This window comes from Helicoverpa zea, chromosome 13, assembly GCF_022581195.2.
Source record: "Helicoverpa zea isolate HzStark_Cry1AcR chromosome 13, ilHelZeax1.1, whole genome shotgun sequence".
NCBI classification, from domain to species: domain Eukaryota; kingdom Metazoa; phylum Arthropoda; class Insecta; order Lepidoptera; family Noctuidae; genus Helicoverpa; species Helicoverpa zea.
Genome location: NC_061464.1, coordinates 3,830,774 through 3,850,332, shown reverse-complemented (window position 1 = coordinate 3,850,332; position 19,559 = coordinate 3,830,774). Strand labels below are relative to the sequence as shown.

General features: G+C 35.2%; 1 protein-coding gene across 3 annotated transcripts in view; it reads right to left on the bottom strand.

Moving 5' to 3' along the window:
* The window catches only part of LOC124635640, a 112,395-nt gene that overhangs the window by 12,476 nt on the left and 80,360 nt on the right, over positions 1-19,559 (bottom strand). For all 3 annotated transcript variants that reach the window (XM_047171574.1, XM_047171576.1, XM_047171575.1), the window contains exons 4-5: positions 15,246-15,632; positions 14,330-14,451 (exon numbers count right to left, since the gene is read on the bottom strand). In XM_047171574.1, the coding sequence (XP_047027530.1) occupies positions 14,330-14,451; positions 15,246-15,632 (509 nt within the window). The remainder of the gene's footprint in view (positions 1-14,329; positions 14,452-15,245; positions 15,633-19,559) is intronic.

Sequence of the window (19,559 nt, the reverse complement as noted above, 5' to 3'; positions counted from 1 at the left end):
CACCTCGATTTAAATACAAAATAGAAGACATATGTTTTGTTACTAAGCTGAGTATGTTATCTGCTGTTTATGAAAAAATTGTTAAAAACCGAGATAACAATATCAAACTCGTATAGATGATTACTCATATAAATATTAAAAGCAATGACAATGAAGAGAAACAAGAACGCAATAATAGAACTTGAATTTGAAAACATATTTTTGGTACAAATGTTCATGTAACATGAAACTCTGAGATTTATAACAGCTGCGTTGCGCATTGTGGTCAGATAAAAGATGATTTAGCGTTTGGCAAATATTGTATGAGAATCATTCCAAAACAAAAGCGAGTACATACGCGTCGCTATGGACAATTTGACAATCAATTCTGTAGTTTGCTATGTGGGACAGCTCTTGAACTGTTTGAAAGTAGGACACGTCCTATAATAGAACAAGTGATCGTGACACTCTCGATCATTCTGTCAAGACTATCTACAACACCTACATGAATAGTAGTTTGTAGTAGCAGCTAAAGTTTAAACAGAACATCAGTTTCTATAACGCCTAGTTCCTTTAGTTTAAAACACACGGGCGAGGAATCTAATTTTATCTCCCAAAGCTACTCGACTCTAATTTATCGACCCAACAAGGTATTTTAAATCAATAAATTACGAGCATAAAACTAACGTAATCTTCGTAATAAAATGTTATCCAAAAATGAACATTTAGTTAGCAAACGGGGTCGGTCGAAACATAAAACTATCATTGGAGAATATTCTACTAGATCCTAAGACACCATCAAATCTTGAATTTCTGGAGTCTTGCCAAACGCTTAATGGCAAAACTTGGAAAACTCTGCTCTTTAGAAAAGCACGTTCTATAAATTGATAGTATCGGTATTGGTGAAGTTATTCAACTTAATTCTATTAATAACAATATTCGTAAGGTCAAGAGTATTTTTCTTAGCAGAAATGTTAAGGGGACGATGTTTAAGTGCCATCGGAAATACTTGAATTAATATTATCAAATAAATCTGTCGTTCGGACAATGTTTACTTTAACGACAGTATATAGCTTACCTTATTTATTATGGAATCATAAATGTTTCCAAACTTTTAATGCATTTAACTTGCAACTAGGGTACACAATGTAATAACTTTATTTCCATGATCCTACTCAATAGAATTTGGCTTAAAAAATATTACACAAGTATGTGCTCAATATATTTCAAATAGCTTACATATTTCTGAATAATCGAGTGCAGTGGAACCTTAAGAGATTTTTTATTGAATTGGCAGTGAATAAATGACGTACTTTTACAAAGGCTCTCTGTCTAGCTGACGCACCCCAACACTTGTATGCGCCATTTGTATTCAAATCGGGGTGGATGTGGGTCAATTATAGCAATATATTTTAAGAATTAAAAGACCTATTTTCTACTCAGCTTGTATTGTATGATAATCATTTTCAAACACAGCAATCACCACCTTTTGACCAATAACAATACACTCGTAAAATGAAATATCTTTCATAAAATGATCATCAATTTTGTCTTCATTGTTCCTAGTTTTGATCACACGGCAAGTAAACATACTTAAATCATCACTTTTATTTATTCCACCATGAGCACTATCTAAAATTACCTCCATTCAAGCTTCAGGAAAGAAAAACACTGCAATATTTCAGTTGGAACGTAAACAATTGGCCCACATAGACGCAGCACCAGTACGTTGTGGATAGCCTCGCATCGCGCCAATAAACTTAGCATTTACGATTCTTCGGGGGTAGGGTTGCCTTCCAACTTCAGCTGTTTCTATTTAAGTTAGCGCTATTTACTTTAGTACTTAATAGGTATCTAATTTAACAAGTTTCAAGTCACTGAGGTTGACGACAGAGTTTGCATGTATTGGCTGGTTTTGGTATTACAAATGCAGATTTCTTTATAGTTTAGAGGTACATATTGATATCTAACTTTTCCACATTAGTTACTTAATACAATGCAGACAGTCAGTCAAGACCGTGACTCATATCATATCATCTGCAACGAACCATTTCATTCTTCGTCATCTTGCAGAACAATGTTTACAAAGATATTTTCTTAATATTACGACTGTTCTTCTTACCAGTTTTGTTCTTCCATACTTTTTAAAGTTCAGTGTATATTGTCGACAACCCTATCTAATATCCGGGGTCTAGCAACCAAGGCTATGCTGAGCCAACTAGCAATGGATGCGTCCATTTAGATACATAAACCTTGTTACCAGAATTTAGGTGTTGCCTTTACGAGGCGCCTTTTATGCTCGTTATGTGCTTAAACAAGATCGCGTAGAATAGGACATAGAGCTACTACTATCTACTGAAGGTTTTCGATATTCCATGTTTGGCTGACGAGAGATAGGAATTTGAAATGAAAACTTGTGTGATGATGTAGGGACTTTAACCGATGGATTGAATATTGGGAACGGCCTTTAATACATTTAGGTACCGCTTGAATGCATAAAAATATCGTTCCGTTTCAGACACGTGTAAGCGATGAAAAGAGGCTGGACGGTGTTTTAATAGATTTAGCGGAAAATGTTGTTAGTCAATAATAGTGACAGCCGATGAAGGTACTAATACAATTTTTCTGTTACCAGTTTACATCCAATCGAAGTTATAAAAAAGGCAACTCGTAATAAAACTCGTTAAATCCGGACTACGCTTGTTGATTAACTTTATTACAATGAAGCACGTTTTTATATATGATATTACCGACGACGACCTCGATGGCGCAATGGTCACCATGCCGGACTGCCGGACCTGAGGTCCCGGGTTCGATTCCCGGTTCGGTCGACATTTGTGTGATGAGCATGCTTGTTGGCCGTGGTCTGGGTGTTACAATATGTATTTATAAATATGTATATGTGTAGCTATATGTAGTTTATCAGTTGTGTTAGCACCCATAACACAAGTTAATTAATAACTTACCATGGGGCTAACCGACCGTGTGTGAAAAGGTGTCCCGACATTATATATATATATATAAATATATATATAATAGAATAGAAAGATTTTTATGAATCCACATATATATATAAATATATATATATATATGTGGATTCATAAAAATCTTTCGCTTCTTCATGTTTGTCATAAAAATATAATCTTCTGTGATTGTCAGTCTTTGTTTTCTGTGATTTTGATTTGATTGTGATTTTGATTGTGATTCTGTGATTCACGAATCTATTTATTGACCGACACGGAAGATACGAGTGTCATCTAAATATATAAGATCTGATGCGAAATGAAAATATTATTTTAGATTTGAATAAAATGTGAGACTCTAACAAACAGATAGCTTTACTAATATTTCTAAAGAATAGTCTCATAAAAGGATTAGATTTAGTATTGAAATTAGCCTGACCATATTTGGCAGTTGGCAAAATTATATCTGCCATGGTCGATCTTTAACTACCTGCTTAAAATATTTTTAGGCCTTGACCAAACGGAACGATAGTTAAAATTGGAAGATTGCTAAATATAGAGTTCCTTTGGATCGCTCCTTAAGTATATAACAAGGTACTGATTTATAAAGAAATTGTAACGGTAAAGCGTAATGTTCCTTCCAAACAATGATGATTCAGTAACCATTGAATAAGCATTACAAAAGCTTTTGTCAGGTGTACAAAAATTATAAATGAAAAGGAAGAAACAAAAGAGCATTAGCGTCAAATAGTAGTGACTGACTTTTCTACTTTACCCAATTTTTTTTTCATAAGAACCTTCTCCTGACAATAACAAACACAACAAAAAAAGAATTAGCCAAATTGGTCCAGGCGTTGTTGAGTTATGCGCTTACCAACACATTTTGCGATTCATTTTTATATTATAGATATCTGTGTATAAATCTATATTTATAAAAGAAAGTCGTGTTAGTTACACATTTTGTAACTCAAGAATGACTGAACCGTTTAAGCTGAAAGATGGGGATGGGAGATAGCCTAGACCCGGGAGAAGGACATAGGATAGTTTTTATCCGTCCGGGCTGCGGGTGAAACCGCGGGCAGAAGCTAGTAGGATACATTACTTACTTATGTGAAAATAATTAAAGCTAAAATAATATGCCATGTTATAGAAGGTGATAAAGATTTTGGCCAGAAAAAACATCATGAAATTATATGAAGCTAATGTCAAAATTCGATCTCCAATTATTTAGTTATTGTAATCTTCAGATAATGGAATTAACGTTATACCGATTACCATAACACTCGATCATCCAACCATGATAATGACAGTGAAAGGAACACCGTGTAAACATAATACGTCATCGTTCACCCTATATTTACCGCCCTTCAATCCACCATATTTGTTTGATAAATACCCATGTAGCCATGTAGGACATTGTTTACTGGTTTTGCTCTGATGGATGACTTTGGTTGTATGTACTTTCTAAGTAAATCTTAGACACCAATGACAGTGTGTCGGATGGCACGTTAAACTGTAGGTCCCGGCTGTCATTGAACATCCTTGGCAGTTGTTACGGGCAGTCAGAAGCCAGTAACCAGTAAGTTGCCCGGCTAACTGGGTTGTGAGGTCAGATAAGCAGTCGCTTCTCGTAAAGCACTGGGTTTTCCCAACATAGTTGGGGATAAGGCTCGGAGGATGATGAATGAGTTTGGTATGGAAGCAGACCCTAGCATTTTTCTCTTTTTATATCCTCAAGTCCTTCCTGATTTTATGTATTGCAACTTGTCTTGTACATTACGCACATTGTCTTTGCAGTGCCGCAGTCGCCGAGTCGTACCTACTTACGAGTAGATAATGTACACGCACATTTATACACACAAGTATGTATATCTTCCATGCTTTTGAGAGAGTAAAAAGTGTAACATTTATATTTCACCCAGGCCACAAGCCTTCCTGATTGCTGAAATGAGACGCCATGGCCTCGGAACACGAAGGGCTCCAGAAGAAACAAGGGCAGGATTTAACTCAATAAAAGTTAGACCCTCTTGAGGGAGCAGGTTACCCAGCACCAGAAAATACATGTAGTTATCAAGTTGCAATACATAAAACCAGGAAGGACTTGAAGATATAAAAATATGCTAGAGCGCCGAGGTTAACATGTGCGCTAGAAATAAACAATATTTTTAATCTTCTAAGAAATCTGTTTCTAGATTCAATGAGGCGTCAAGGATTTAAGCATCAGTATAATTATAAAATAGAAGTATGAGCTTCTTGATTAAAAATTACATTTTGAATTTGGAAGAATACATTGATACCTACATAATCCAAGTTTCTATACTGGCAAAACCACAATATAAAATCCTGCTTCAAAAAAACAATTGCAGATCAGAAACGAAGAAAATCAACGGAGTTAAAACAAGCGTAAACGTTGCAAAAATAAATTGTAACGAGCATAAGTCTGCGCAGACGCCGTGTAACTCAAACACGAGTGCGAACAAACAGACAAACAAACGAACACGCTTCCAGTTAAGAGTTGGTTATAATTTATTTGTTTAACATTATGTAGACTGCATGCAAGCATCACAGAAATACAAGGTAAACTTAAACATTTCAGTTCATAAAAAGATCCTTAAATTGAAGCGCCATTGTTATTTTTGGAAAAACATTGTGCTTCACAAATCATTCAGTATTTTTGTCACTGGACTTACCAAAAACAGGATAAGCCCAATAATTTCTTTTTATTGCTTTTTATTTACTACATTTTACCGCCTCTGCGGCCGACATTGTATCATGTAAAATGCAAAAATATGGGAAAACATGAATGGCATTACAGATGTTGTACCACGGAAACTATTAATATTTGCATCTACATGCCTTTTTCCTTGTGAATTGGACTTTGAACTTCATAGAGATAAAACCACAGTTATGTATGTTTCTTTGCATTAGAATTTCAAATGTGTGGTATATTGTAATCATAATGATTCAGCAACTTGCGTAATAGCATTTAGAAAATTGTCTTTATCTTAGCAAATACAAAAAGTTACATGCAAACAGTCTAAAACTCAATTTACTTATTACACCAGAGTTCAGTCACCCCCATAAATGGGACAAACTTCACATCATTGCTCTACATACGAACAAAAATACTCCGAATTCGCAACTTCGTTCTAAAAACCCACAGTTTTATTACGAATCACATACATTAGATAACTGGGAAACCGTGTATTCAGTCTACTTTGTATTTTTATTGTCACATGTTTTTCTCTTTTCGCCGTTTGTTTGATATGCGAAATGTCTTGTCATCGTTTAAATCTATCATGACGAATATTTGTGCCGCAAGATCGTTGAACCAGAAAACAAGTTGTTTCCGATAAAAATAATTTTATTGCGAGTTGTTTGAGTCATTGTTTCTATTTGTATGGATTTTATTGGGGTGAGATAGGGTCGGAAGCATCAACATTTAATATATATGGATTCAATGGCCAAATGGGACCTTAAGACAATTAAATTCCTTCATAGACTCAAATTGTATACAATGTTTCAATCAAATTGCAAGTTTTACATGAAGCGACCTTCAGCCTGCAAGAATATCCAAATCCATGAAGGCAAATTTTCGTACTCAAAGCAATACTTCAAAGACTATATTTAGTACTATGAATTGACTTAAAGAAAATATATAAATAAGAATAGAATTTAATACTATGAATGTAGTTGAAGTTTGCACGAAACAAATGACCTTACAACCGATAGGCTACCCAAGTTTACGCATCTCGATGTTATCAATCACACACGTGCATAGAATACATCAACAGAGATGACATTGTTAGATTTCTTAGCAAAATGACCCTAAACTGTACCGAGAGGTGACGTCACCTCGGAAGGGTGACCTTTCATGTTAGGAAGTTATCCAGTTGTGTAGACAAGGTCTCATTGATGACAGATTAGTTATCTTTGCGAATTTAATAATTTTGCATTTGGAATTATATTTTTCAGACAAGGGTTTACGCAGAGCACTTAAGTTATTATTTTTAAGGCCATTCAAAAGCTGTTGGCTATATTTTACTTTGAAGACGCTAATTTATTTAAGAAGTTGGATGAGAATACTACTCAATCAATAGTACCTAGTGAAGCAATATTCGAGTTTTCAATAATTTTGCCAAAGCATCTAATAAATCTGATGGTAGATAAAGGATCATACATAGACGCATTATTTTAATTCCTTCCTTCTGTGAACAAGGCAAATACGGAAGCACACAATAAGCTTAGACTTTAAAATAAGACAACAAAGGTAAAACCGAACAATTTATAGGAACATTGCATTATCCTTAACAATAAAAATGGAAACAGGCCGGAAATGTTTAGGAAAGAAGAAATAAAACCGTAGTTAAAAATACTAATGACTCAGTTAAGTTCAAAGGTGGAAATAATGCAAAGTTATGAGGATTGCAAACTTATCCTTGGGTTATGAAGTCACTTATGTACCTTGGATAAATTGTTCATGAGCGTGCTATTCTAGTGTGGGTAGTAAGTTGTGAAGATTGTCGTCAAACAGCTAGTAAGTTATGGACTACTTTTTAAAGGGTTGATTCATATTTCAAAGTGTAATAAGGATGTTTTACCTAAGTAAAAGCATTTACTTGTAATTTCAGAAGTCTACGGGATCATTTCAATTTATTTAATAGAGCAACACAATCAAAACCATTTGCTTTTAATCTTATCTTGTCTCTTTTGTGAAGACGACAGGTCCATTTGGATTTAAAACTTGAATCAGTAACACAGTTAATACCGGGAAATGAAATTTCTCCATAATTTGTCACGTGATTTAACTAATTAGCAAGAGTTAATGGATTCTAATTCCTCAGTTTCCTTGGCGGTTGGTATAAATACGGCACCACGTCGTCACCACATACCAACTTGTTCTATTTCTGTCGTCCAGTTCCTGACCCATTTACCGGCACTCGAGGGCGACGCTGCAATGACCCGGATTCGATGCCCGTGTCATGCTACGTGGACATTTGCGGAAATGCGAATTCAAGACTTTGGTGTAATTGCGTTGTTTTGTTATTTTATTTTTTAGGTCTCTCTCTTAAGTTTTCATAAATAGCGTGCATGTTGGCAACATCAAAGGATTTTTTTTTATACAAAACAGAGAAATATATCTTTGTATCTATGTTTAGGAAGGCACTTCAAAATATCATCGATTATAAATAATAAACAAATAACAAGTTAGTTAATTACTTATACTTTTCCGACTTTATAAATATCAATTCATCTAATGACACGCCAAATATAACTAACTCACTAGGGGGTTATAAGCATAAAAGGACGTAATAATTCGATCTCGTACCATCGGTTATTGGTTCTCAGAACGGAGTTGTGTTAAATTATCGATAAGTGTTCTGTCAATTGGTTCTTCCCATCGGAAAACGTTCAATAATGGTGTTGGGGAAGCGAAGTATTTGCCCATCCGGTAACATTTCCTATGCTCCCAGGAAAACGAGTTTTTATTGCGAAAATTGTAATTTGTATTCAAATGTTTTGTGTAATTGCAGTGGTCAAATGAATATTCTCGAATATTGAATTAGCAATGGCAATGCAGCCAGCCTTTGGGTACCATCCCCGCTGACTGCGATGAGGATGAGTTTTTTGATACATAGTTTTAATATTCCCTTTTTATTTGTAAATATGTAGATGTAATTTAAATAAATTGACAAATTATAAATTTACTAAAATGCCAGACTCATAAATGCGAGTCGTCCTATAGTATACAGAAAATTGACTACACACAAATTGATTGAACTGAAAATCAAATATAATTAGGTAATATAGAAACAAGCATATAAAATCTGAATCATAAGGTCGTAGTACAATATAATCGCACGATACTGCAGCGGCCAGACACGAATCGATCACATGACATAGTAAGGCGCCAACCGACTCCCACTCCTATTTGCAAATAAAAACTTTTTGGCAAGACTACTATGCGCCAACATTGGTCACATTCATTCACACACTTTTATTTAAGGAGGATTATTTAAAATGATACCTATTACATCATATAAACGTAGCTAATTTCAGAACGACCATTGATGACGAACTTTCAGTTAATAAATGTTATCGTAATACGCAACGACGTATAAAAACAATACCATAAAAACTTATACACCCCGTTAAACAGTAAAATGGTTATGATTTTTATATTCAACACTTTATGATGTTTTTAAACTATAAGGAAGAAGACACCATATCTTATATAATACTACAGACAAAGCCATAACTAAACAGATAAGAAGAATGAATATCGCATTATTGTTACCTAACACAAGCATTCTCATTCATAAACCACTCGAAACTTCAGAAGAAATACTAATGAAATATAGTTTCAATGTTCGTCTGAACAGAACATTGTTGTTAGCGTATCAGTCATTTGCGTCATCATGCGACTAGACATATTGCTTTTATATTAATGGCTTCATGAGAGTATTCCCCAAAGTTTTCCACAGGGAGTTATCTTGGGGCCAGTGCTTTATAATTTGGCAGACATTTGTAAAGGTCAGTGGAGAAGACCGGTGCCGATCTCAAATGAGAGATTGGGTAAAGGCATTAGTGATGATGATGATGTGAGGTCAGAAACATTTGGGTATATATTAAACTTTTGATTGTTAAATCAGATAAAGACTAGAAGTCTTAATTAAAACAAGAAATTATTTCAATTTAGGCTACAAATAAGAATACGTCTATAAATTAATGTAAAGCCAACTGTAACACTAAAAAAGTTTGTACTATATAAATGTTGCTAATATAATTTGCAATGTATGTATCCCCGGAAGCCGCAGAGATATAAAACTGCGGTAAAACAGCCAGATCAGCGTGTAGCGGGAATAGTGCCAAACTAGACAGTTGCGGTAATGTGCATGCTTGTCTTTTATAATGTCCGGGCAAGAGCATTACCTAGATTTTTTGGCGACGTACGAAGCAGAAATGTTTTTTGTATTTTTGTCGAAATTACATTTTAATATGCCTGTTTTATTTATAACAAATGCAGCTTCATAGAAAGGTGAGTTAACAGAATTTGAACTTAAAAAACATATTCAAAGTTTATAATAAAACAGGCCTGTATGTGTATGAGTGTTCTCAATCTTTCCTATCAACTTCTCTCCTTTAATACCTCCTTACTTTGTCATCAATATCTACCACAATAAACATGACGTCTTTTGTTAATTTCATACCTATTTCAAGAGAGAACAGAGTAAGAGAGTTCCCCGTAATTCCCAGTTTCCCTACTTATTTGCAGCATCATAAATAGTTACAGTCGATTCTGGATGACGCACGAACTTAGTTACCGACTCGGCGCCTTCCGCTCTCGTCAAAACTATGCTTGCTTCTGCTGAACTGTACATTGCTATATGTTGGAAAGTTTCTCTGAACCGAATCTACTAACTATCTCGTTGGTTTCGGTGACAGACACTAGATCTTTGACTTTGTGACATAAAAAGAGTTTTAGTAAAATATATCTCTAAGTTGATCCCCTAATGTAACAAAATGTGAAGGAAACCCTCTTTTGTTACGCTTTTATATTAAAATGAAATTATTGATTGGGATGTTTGGCTTGAAGATATGTGTGTAGGTGGTGTTTTCTGGAGACAATGATGTGATACATTCGATCTAGGTGTGGGACGTAATTCCCTCTGGATTTGGGTGAAATCTAGTGATACATAAATCCATAAAAGTCTCAAAATAGTACCAGAATATTATCTATAGTGAATCACAGTTCTCACACATGTAACAATTCTATTTAAAAATGTCCTTGACTTTGCGAATCTCGAAATACAACAATGGCGCCTAACATTCATAGCAAATAAGTTAATCATTCAAAATCTTCCGTTGAAGCAGTCGTTTGAATAATATGTCCATCAATACTAGATAATTGTATGTAAATATATACAGGTAGACAAACAACCCTATAAAATGACGGAGTTATGATCTAAACAATGAACATTGACACAGTATCTACTATAGATACATCTCAGGATACCTACATGCATTCAGTTAATGAGTAAGACTCAAGACTAGATCAAGTGCAAGGAGAAGAACATTTTCCAACTTAGTTTAAACACGATAATCTATGGTAACTACAAGTCCGATCCGAAGAATTATTTCAGTGTAAGGTAGGAAAGGAGATGGCCAAAAAAAAACCCAGAGTCGACACAAACTTCATATGTATGGTTGGATTCAGTATAATATGTAGATTACAAAAAATAATTCATATCATCTAAAAACCATGGGGTTCTCTTTTTACAAGGTTTTTTCGATGAAGATTTTAGTACATAAAAAAGCTTAACTTTTCTATTTGCTGTTCATTAGAAGTGGTGCATCTAAGGTAAAAACTTTACACTCAGGTGTATGTCTGTTAGCACTATACACGAGTGAAGGTTTAGAGCTGACCTGGTGATGGAGAAGAGAGAAGGTCAAGGGAACTCGGCAATGGTAAATATTAAGTAACTCGTGTTTGGGCTTATATTATTCGCAATGACGTGAACTTTTCACTAATGCGAATAGTAACTAAAAAGCAAAAAAAAAAAAAACTTTTAACTTTTTTTTTTAATTAACCTTTGCCAATTCAGAACTTTACACATAACAGGGAAATCTCTTCAAGTAGGTAAGGTCGCTACTTAATCGTATCTGGAGTGGTTCATGTGACTAGTGCAATGGGTGGGGGTCAAATTCAAAACGTTTTAATTACCAGGCAAACTCTGTAACTAAGGGTATATTACTATTGGCTTGTATAATGTTAGTGTAGGTACCTCGTTTTTATGGCCCTTTATGTAAATAACCTTTAAAATCAACATAAATTCAACATAACCTATTTTTGTGAAAATATGATATAGCTCCTATACCCCATGGATTTCAGGCTGGATTTTTTGGCACCATCAAAGGTCTATGATAATGAACCCATTGACACCCATTTCGTTGCTGTCGATTCTGGGTTTTTTCACTCTGAAAATTTGGCCATCTCCTTTACTGTAGAAGATTAATTTTGTATCCCAGCAAACAAGGCACATGGGCGAAACCGAGGGCAGATACTTGTAACGTGACGCGGAATAGTGTCTGATCAATATGATAATTTGTGTGTGTGATTATAAAAATGCAGGCAAATTACTTTGATCTCGCAAGCAATTGCAGTCATTTGAAGTGCAAAAACAATATGTTGTTGATAAAGAAACGTGATTGTGAATGCAGAAATAAAACAAAATGATTAGACTGGGGCGTGTTGTTTAGAAAATATTGGATCCATGCCACGTTAATAGAACAAAAAAGATATTATACAAGTAATTTAAGAATGACTGAACATCGTTGAAGAATTGATAATATTGTATCATCCGACACGAAAACAGATTCTTAGATGAGACGAATATGTGCTAATAATTTTAAATTTTTGACATTTATTTGTAATATTGCCAATGAACATGTTGAACTGAGTATGTGTTTGAGCACAAAGGATGCAATTTCGCGGACATTTTAGAAATGTTCGCACGCAATTTGTTACTGTTTGCTAGAGCGGTAGATTAGAAGAATTGTTTGTGTGCGTAACAGCGCCGCATACCGGTGGAATCTCCCTTTATGTTCTAGCTTGTGTATTTGTGTATCCTACATATTTACTATTTTTATAGATTTGCTATGTGCATTTATCTTCATGCCAAGCCTTCGTATCAGAATAGTTTTATTGCGATGTAAACGCCACTCTGAGAAACGATTCAAGAACGCAAATATATTTTATTAACGCATTGTTTACTACGACATATTTGTAGCATATTATGTAATAAATCTTGTGTTATATTACTTCCACGTTGTCTTGGGTATTCAAGAGATACTTTCAATTTTATACACCAGCTTCTAGATAACTTTGAATAATCTACGAGGTCTTACATAGCTCTTACGTATTAGTTACCTAATTACCTTAACTAAGTCTTGAGGGATTTTTATAAGAGACTTCTTTTTAAATGGACTAGTCATTGAATCCATGATTGAAGTTTAAAGTATCCTACTAAGTCTGTTTGCACGCCAATTATTATCTCAAATCTTTCAGGATAAGGTACGCTATACAAACATGTAATAAACCCGGATTTGCAGATTTGCCGACCTACGACTCTCAAGTCAAGGCCGCACCCACTAGGCCACCAACTGTTCTGAACAAAAAATATTTACAGATAAATAAGTCAAAATAATAAATAAGCCTCTGTGCGTTCATTTGTAAACAAAATTCTATCTGAGTTGAGACTATGAACCTGGCTGCAAGGAAATTTCCCCTCACCTTGTCTCCATTTGCCGTTCTATATTTGAAAAGTTGCAAAACAAATATGGCACCCGTAATGGCCGTATGATATTTCAGAAACAGAATACGTTAAATTATTCGTGTGTTCTCGAAGCGTTTTTGGGCAAAACTATTTTCGGTAAAAATATTTTCATGTCATATTTTTGGACTTGTTTGTTATGTCACTTTTGGGTATTTAATAATATTTCTGCAACCCACATGATATTTTTGCTGCCATTTGTTATTTAGCTGGTTTTAGCATACTGAATTGTGACCTCTCTGTCGGATGAATCGCATATAAAATACATTTTATACTAGTAGGATTTTTGAGTACAATGGTAAAAAGAAATAAACAACAGATAGTTGTAGCCTTCCCTAATCAAATGACCGATCCTCTTAAAGGCAAATAAACCAAATAATCTTAGTAACATCTAAATCTGTCTAGTTTGTGACTTCAGAACCTAATAACTCCGCCTTTGATGACCGCAGTGCAAGTTAGTCAAGTGAAATAAACTTGTTATTGAAGAGGCACGTGCCCTGAATACTGAGTGAGCTTCAACAAAATCCTTGGCAGGGAAATGCTATTTTTAGATATAATAATGATGTAAGAACCAATGTAGGCTTCACCATTTGTGATTGCGAGAAACATGGTATGACCAAAAATAAAAGAAGAACTCAAATAATTGATGTCAAAACTGTAATTCAATTTTAAATAACGGAGCTTATAAAATTATAAATGAAAAAAGTCGTATTATGACAGTTAAATCAGTCGATGTCTAAATATAGTGTTACAAAAAAATAAGCACCTATCTTATTGCGATTACAGTTATAATTCAACCTACAGTTATTTAATTAGTTATAATTTTTTGTTTGAACTTGTACAAGACTATCACTTGGAACGAAAGTTGCTTCAATACAACTATGTTTAACGGTTTATAGATCTGCTATTTCCATTTTAGTTTAACCATACTATACGTAGTAATAATAATTTTATGTCACAGTTTGTTGTGATTGTGGACTATAAATCCACGCTGCGTCACTCAACGTTCCATCTTCATTTTTATCTTAATATTAAGATGTTAAAACAACTTACTTGCTGATATTATCTTGTCTCTCGACTATGGTCTGCAAGCCAACAGCATCCCGCAGCTGCATCACCAGAGCTGCTCTCACACCTTCCGCAGACTTCAACTCTTCAATCCTCTCACTTAAAACCTGGCACAAATTAATAACATTATTACTATTAAGTACATCAAATCAACAAAATCTATAGAATAACATTCTACTGACATTTAGTCCTCTCAAAACTTCTGATGCGCTTTATAAATATTAGGTATGAGTTTCCTTTTTTTATATAACTAGATTGGACAGTCGGAGTTGTTATTTTAAGCATTTTTACGTTATAATAAACTATTGGAATATCCGTGACCTTGATCAAAGGCTGAATATTTATTTATCCACTAGCTGATCCCGCGAACTTCGTATCGTTTAAACCTTCTCTGGACCTCTACAAACATTTTAAAACCAAAATCAGCTCAATCGGCCCAGCCGTTCTCAAGTTTTAATCAGACTAACGAACAACAATTCATTTTAAGAAAACTTTAAGTTTCACCAGACTCTTAAATCATTTTAAGCTTCTCCTACGAAAAAAAACTATGACTTAAGAAATATGAGTAAGTAAATTGAGTACTTCTTGTACTCAAAATAAATAAGCAAGAAGATAAGGATTTAATATTCAAAGGAAATCGTCGATGAAATGCAGCCGCAGCAGAAAGTAAGTCTTGCAAGTTTACATCAAGATCTCATAAATATTTAAGTCATTCAATTTCGTTTCTTTACATTTAACTTTGCCAAGTCTTTTCCTCAAGTCTACAAACAATCTCTTGGGAATAGTTCTCATGTCTTAAGTAAACGATCGTATTTAGATGTATTTTTGCGTTTGCTGCCAAATTTACAGCTGCTTTGTCCACTAGAACTTTAATGTTACCAAATACATCTTTGTCACGTACCTCAACATCATCAGAATAAATCGGTGTTTTGCTGAACACATCCTTCTTCACGATCACCACACTGGGACCCTGGACTCCCCCAACGAACTTCTCACAGTTGAAGAACAGGGCATCTTTCTTCACCATTTCTTCGTCTACTCCGGGGAACGTCGGGTTCACATCAACAGCTGATGATGGTGCTACTAATGTGTAGTCCCAAAAAGACCAGGCGCCATACTGGTGAAGCAGCAGGGTCGTGGCCACATCATCAGCTAGAACTCCCGTTAGTTTCGAAGCTGCTGGAAAGAATCCGATCATTCTTTTCCCCGAAGTAGAATACTGCTGGAGTCTTTGTTCCAAGTTGTTCAGGTCTATGTAGCCTTCTTTTGTTTCTGGGATTTTGATAACCTGCAACAATGACAAAACAGGAGGAGTTAATACTTTGATACTGAGAGACCTGTGTTCAAATTTGGTTAAAACGAATAAGTACCTCTAGATTCAGTAAATATGCTTTGACAAGTAGACAATCCGAGAAATCCGCCCGTACATAAACTTCTAATAAATACATCCAGATACTATTTCAAATTCAAATATTATGTATGTTAAATGTAAATGAAGACAACAACGTGAGCTTTCTAGCCAGATAATAATATTAGTCGGCTTGTAAATTATCTGCGAAAGGTACCAGGTCGAACAATTTATTGTTTATGCAACATAAAGATGTCTTTGTGTTGGTAAATATACGAGGAATATATTCTATGCATGTATTTGAATCGCTTACTTATTGATTGATTTAAAGCTAGTATTCAATTATTTGTAGTTATTTTTGTCCATTTAAACACATTCACTACTGGTACTGCTGATTTAGTTATGTAGGAATGTGCTGTCGTTAGTACAAAACATCATCATCATCAACCTTTTTTTACCCACTGCTGGACACAGGCATCCTTGCTCTAAGCGATGAGAAATTGGAAGGTAAACTCCTAACTTTAGCCACGGGTGAGTATGCGGATGCACCTAGGTGTAACCGCTGTGGTGAAACCTAGCTCTATTCGGAGATAAGTTGATACAACTAAGTTTAGCCATAGCCGATTATCTACATCTAGCTGGTTGAAGCTAAGTGTAGCTCACATACACGTATTTATATGAAATAATTTTAATTACTTAGATACTAACAGTCGAAACTAAAATGCTGTCAACTATGTCTAAGGATTCTAGCAACAGTTTAAAGGAATTCCGTAAAGCTTGTTAAAGTTTCACGGTGTTTACATGGCACGAATTTACAAAAAAACTAGGTCAACATCGTTTGACCTTTATTAAGAACAGTATGACCTTTAAATAGAAACAAATACAATTCAGAAGAAGGTAAGTTAATTGATATTGTTATTCTGTGTTCAGGCCAGACGGATAAAAAATGTGAAGGATAAAATTGTAAAATAAAGGTTGACCCGAGTCTGCCCACGCGTACTTTGATTTGGGTCAAACAGACCTGAGTCAACATATATCCATAAGTACCTTAATATTTCAAAAATATCACATTGTAATAAAAGACATCGCCTCTGAGAAATTAAGAAAATAAGCTCAAAAGTAGAGATTATTTCTTTCTAGAATTCCACAGAGATTTGTTTGTATGTTTGAACGCAGAGAGAACTATAGTACCGATTTCAAAAATCCAAGCACAGGAGTATTTCCCACTACATACTAGTATCTAACTATACTATAACCACGGAACAATAGTAGTATAACACAATTCTTTTACACATGGCGTTAATCTAATAGTTATGAGATCGCGTGTCACAAATAATCTTAATATCCGCTAATTGCAATACAGCGGTATGGGGGGAGGGGAGGGGTCCCACTTTACTAGTACATCACAGCACTTATAAGATTATAGACGAAGCTAATGCAAATTGATGCGGTAAATTAATATGGAAGTCACTTAGCGAAGTGACAGCTTATATACTTAGTAGCCAAGTACGATTAGAGGAAAATAAGTAGCTTTTTAACTTTGATTATTGTTAGGCTTTTGATCTGTACTCCCATACCAGTTTGTGTTCGTTAGTAGAGAGCTGCAATAGTGTGAGTGGCGACCACGACCGGGAAAATGCAGCGTGATACCACTATATGTATGGACGGACTATCTCGCCAAGGTGGCCGGAAAGCAGTGGATGCGGGTTACTGAAGATCGAGCAAAGTTGCGATCATGGGGGAGGCCTTTGTCCAGTAATGGACATCTATCGTCTAACATGACGAATTTGACGACAATAGTGTAGCTTTCCTAACATTGAAAGTGAAAGAATTCCTCGAGCGATTTCGGCATTATTTTATCCATATGCGTAAACTACACGAAGTAGTTTCCACGGGACGCGGGTAAAACCACGGGAAACAACTGGTTATAGATAAAGTATGATTTCTAATCTCAAGATATGTCTCGAGAATTTATGCAAATAAAAACATCTTAAAGAAACGTGTGATGTCTAAAATCTGTTATTGTGTACGATGGACATGAAATATATTTAGTAGCTACTAATAGACTAAACTGCGTGGGATACATGTCTGTCCCGACCACTAATTGGTCTGCCAGAAGCAGATGACTAATAATTTTCTTTTGAACAAACGTAATCGTAATACCGATGTAGATACACATTTACTTATTGAATAGATAATTATTTAAAGAAAAAAGATTTACGCAAGCTCATTACTTTAGTGCCTAAAATGATAGGTCATCATTAGCATGAACGTATGAATTGATAAGTCACCTTTGTAAAATACCTGTTAAATAGATCTTTAAAAAATCTAAGTTAAATCTTTTCTCAAAACTGTTTAAGGGAGATCAGACAATCAGACAAAATAATAGATTCTTAATTATTGCAGTAATAAAATGAATCTCAATTTTAGAGCTTATGTTTTCTGAATCAAGCCATGTCATGTTACTACATATTTTAGAAACACTGCAGTAATAAAAATTGATTACAAAAATGGAGGCCCAGCCATTCGTAATTAGCTCCAAAACAGGAAGCACAACACCAAAACAACGCACAACAAATAAATTCTAAGCACGCAGTATTTAACAAAAATGCTGTGTTCGCCCATGATGTCATCGCTGGTCCCCGCAGTAAACAAGGCGCGTTAAAGATCCATGAACACGCCAGCAATTGCCACGACCACCCCAAACACCATGGTATGACGTAAGCGTCAACCAAGGACAAAACATGGAACACTTTTGACTATATATATCGTTTACGTCTGTATGCTAGTGTTACAGATGTTTTACTTCACGAAAGCGGGTGGCCCATACTTGTGTGTGTTTGTATGTGTAAGCTCGGAAGCGCTCAGTAGTAGCCGAGATACCCAGTTATACACAATCACACACACTAGTATGGCTCGCTCGCTTTCGTAAAATAAAATGCACAGTGTATGATGTGAATGAATGAAATGAGGAAGGAAGGGTGCTAGATGGAATATAATAAAGAACAGGAAATGACCTAAGGAACAATATCTTAATACTAACGGTTTCCGGAGTATTGTTAGGGCTTGTTCTGCATTACTAAGCGAAGACAGCGAATTCCTCTTTCTTAGATGAAGCCTAAGTAACGTGTGTATGAATCACAATAGAGTAATAAACAATTGTAGGCTTAAATAATGCGCTTATTATTTTCACCAGTTGCTCCCTTGAAATTAGAACTGTGTAATAAACGAGCACAGTATTTTTTTATACAAAATCATTAATAGTTTTGTTTGTCCTAATTTAATTTTTTCTCTCATCATACTTTATCCGTGATCGATATTTCTAAGCACGTATCATAACGTACCTTACAATATTCTGAGAAATAAATTACGAAGGCTTATTATTAAAGGTATGAGATTCCTGAGGCCAATCTTAATCATCATGTTCTAAACAAAGCAATCATCCTCCGAGCCTTTTACCCGACTATGTTAGGGTCGGCTTCCAGGCTAACCGGATTTAGCTGAGCACCACTTTACAAGGAGCGACTGCCCTAACTGACCCCCTCAACCCAATTACCCGGGCAACCCGATACCCTTGGTAAGACTGGCAAAGCAATTCTAGACAAAGCAATATTGTCACAAAAAGATATGCACAAACAAGAAATGTTCAAACGAACAGAGCATCAGTCATCAAAGAGAAAGGAACAATATTAGACATGCGCACAATAAAATCTTTAATAGGATCAGAAGCCAGAAAGTCCAGGGTTACCAGGGTACCAGGGTTGCCCTGGTAACTGGGTGGAAGAGGTCAGATAGGCAGTCCTTCAATACGCAACGCTCAGTTGCATCCAATTAAGACTGCAAGATGACCCAAAGATAGTTCGAGGA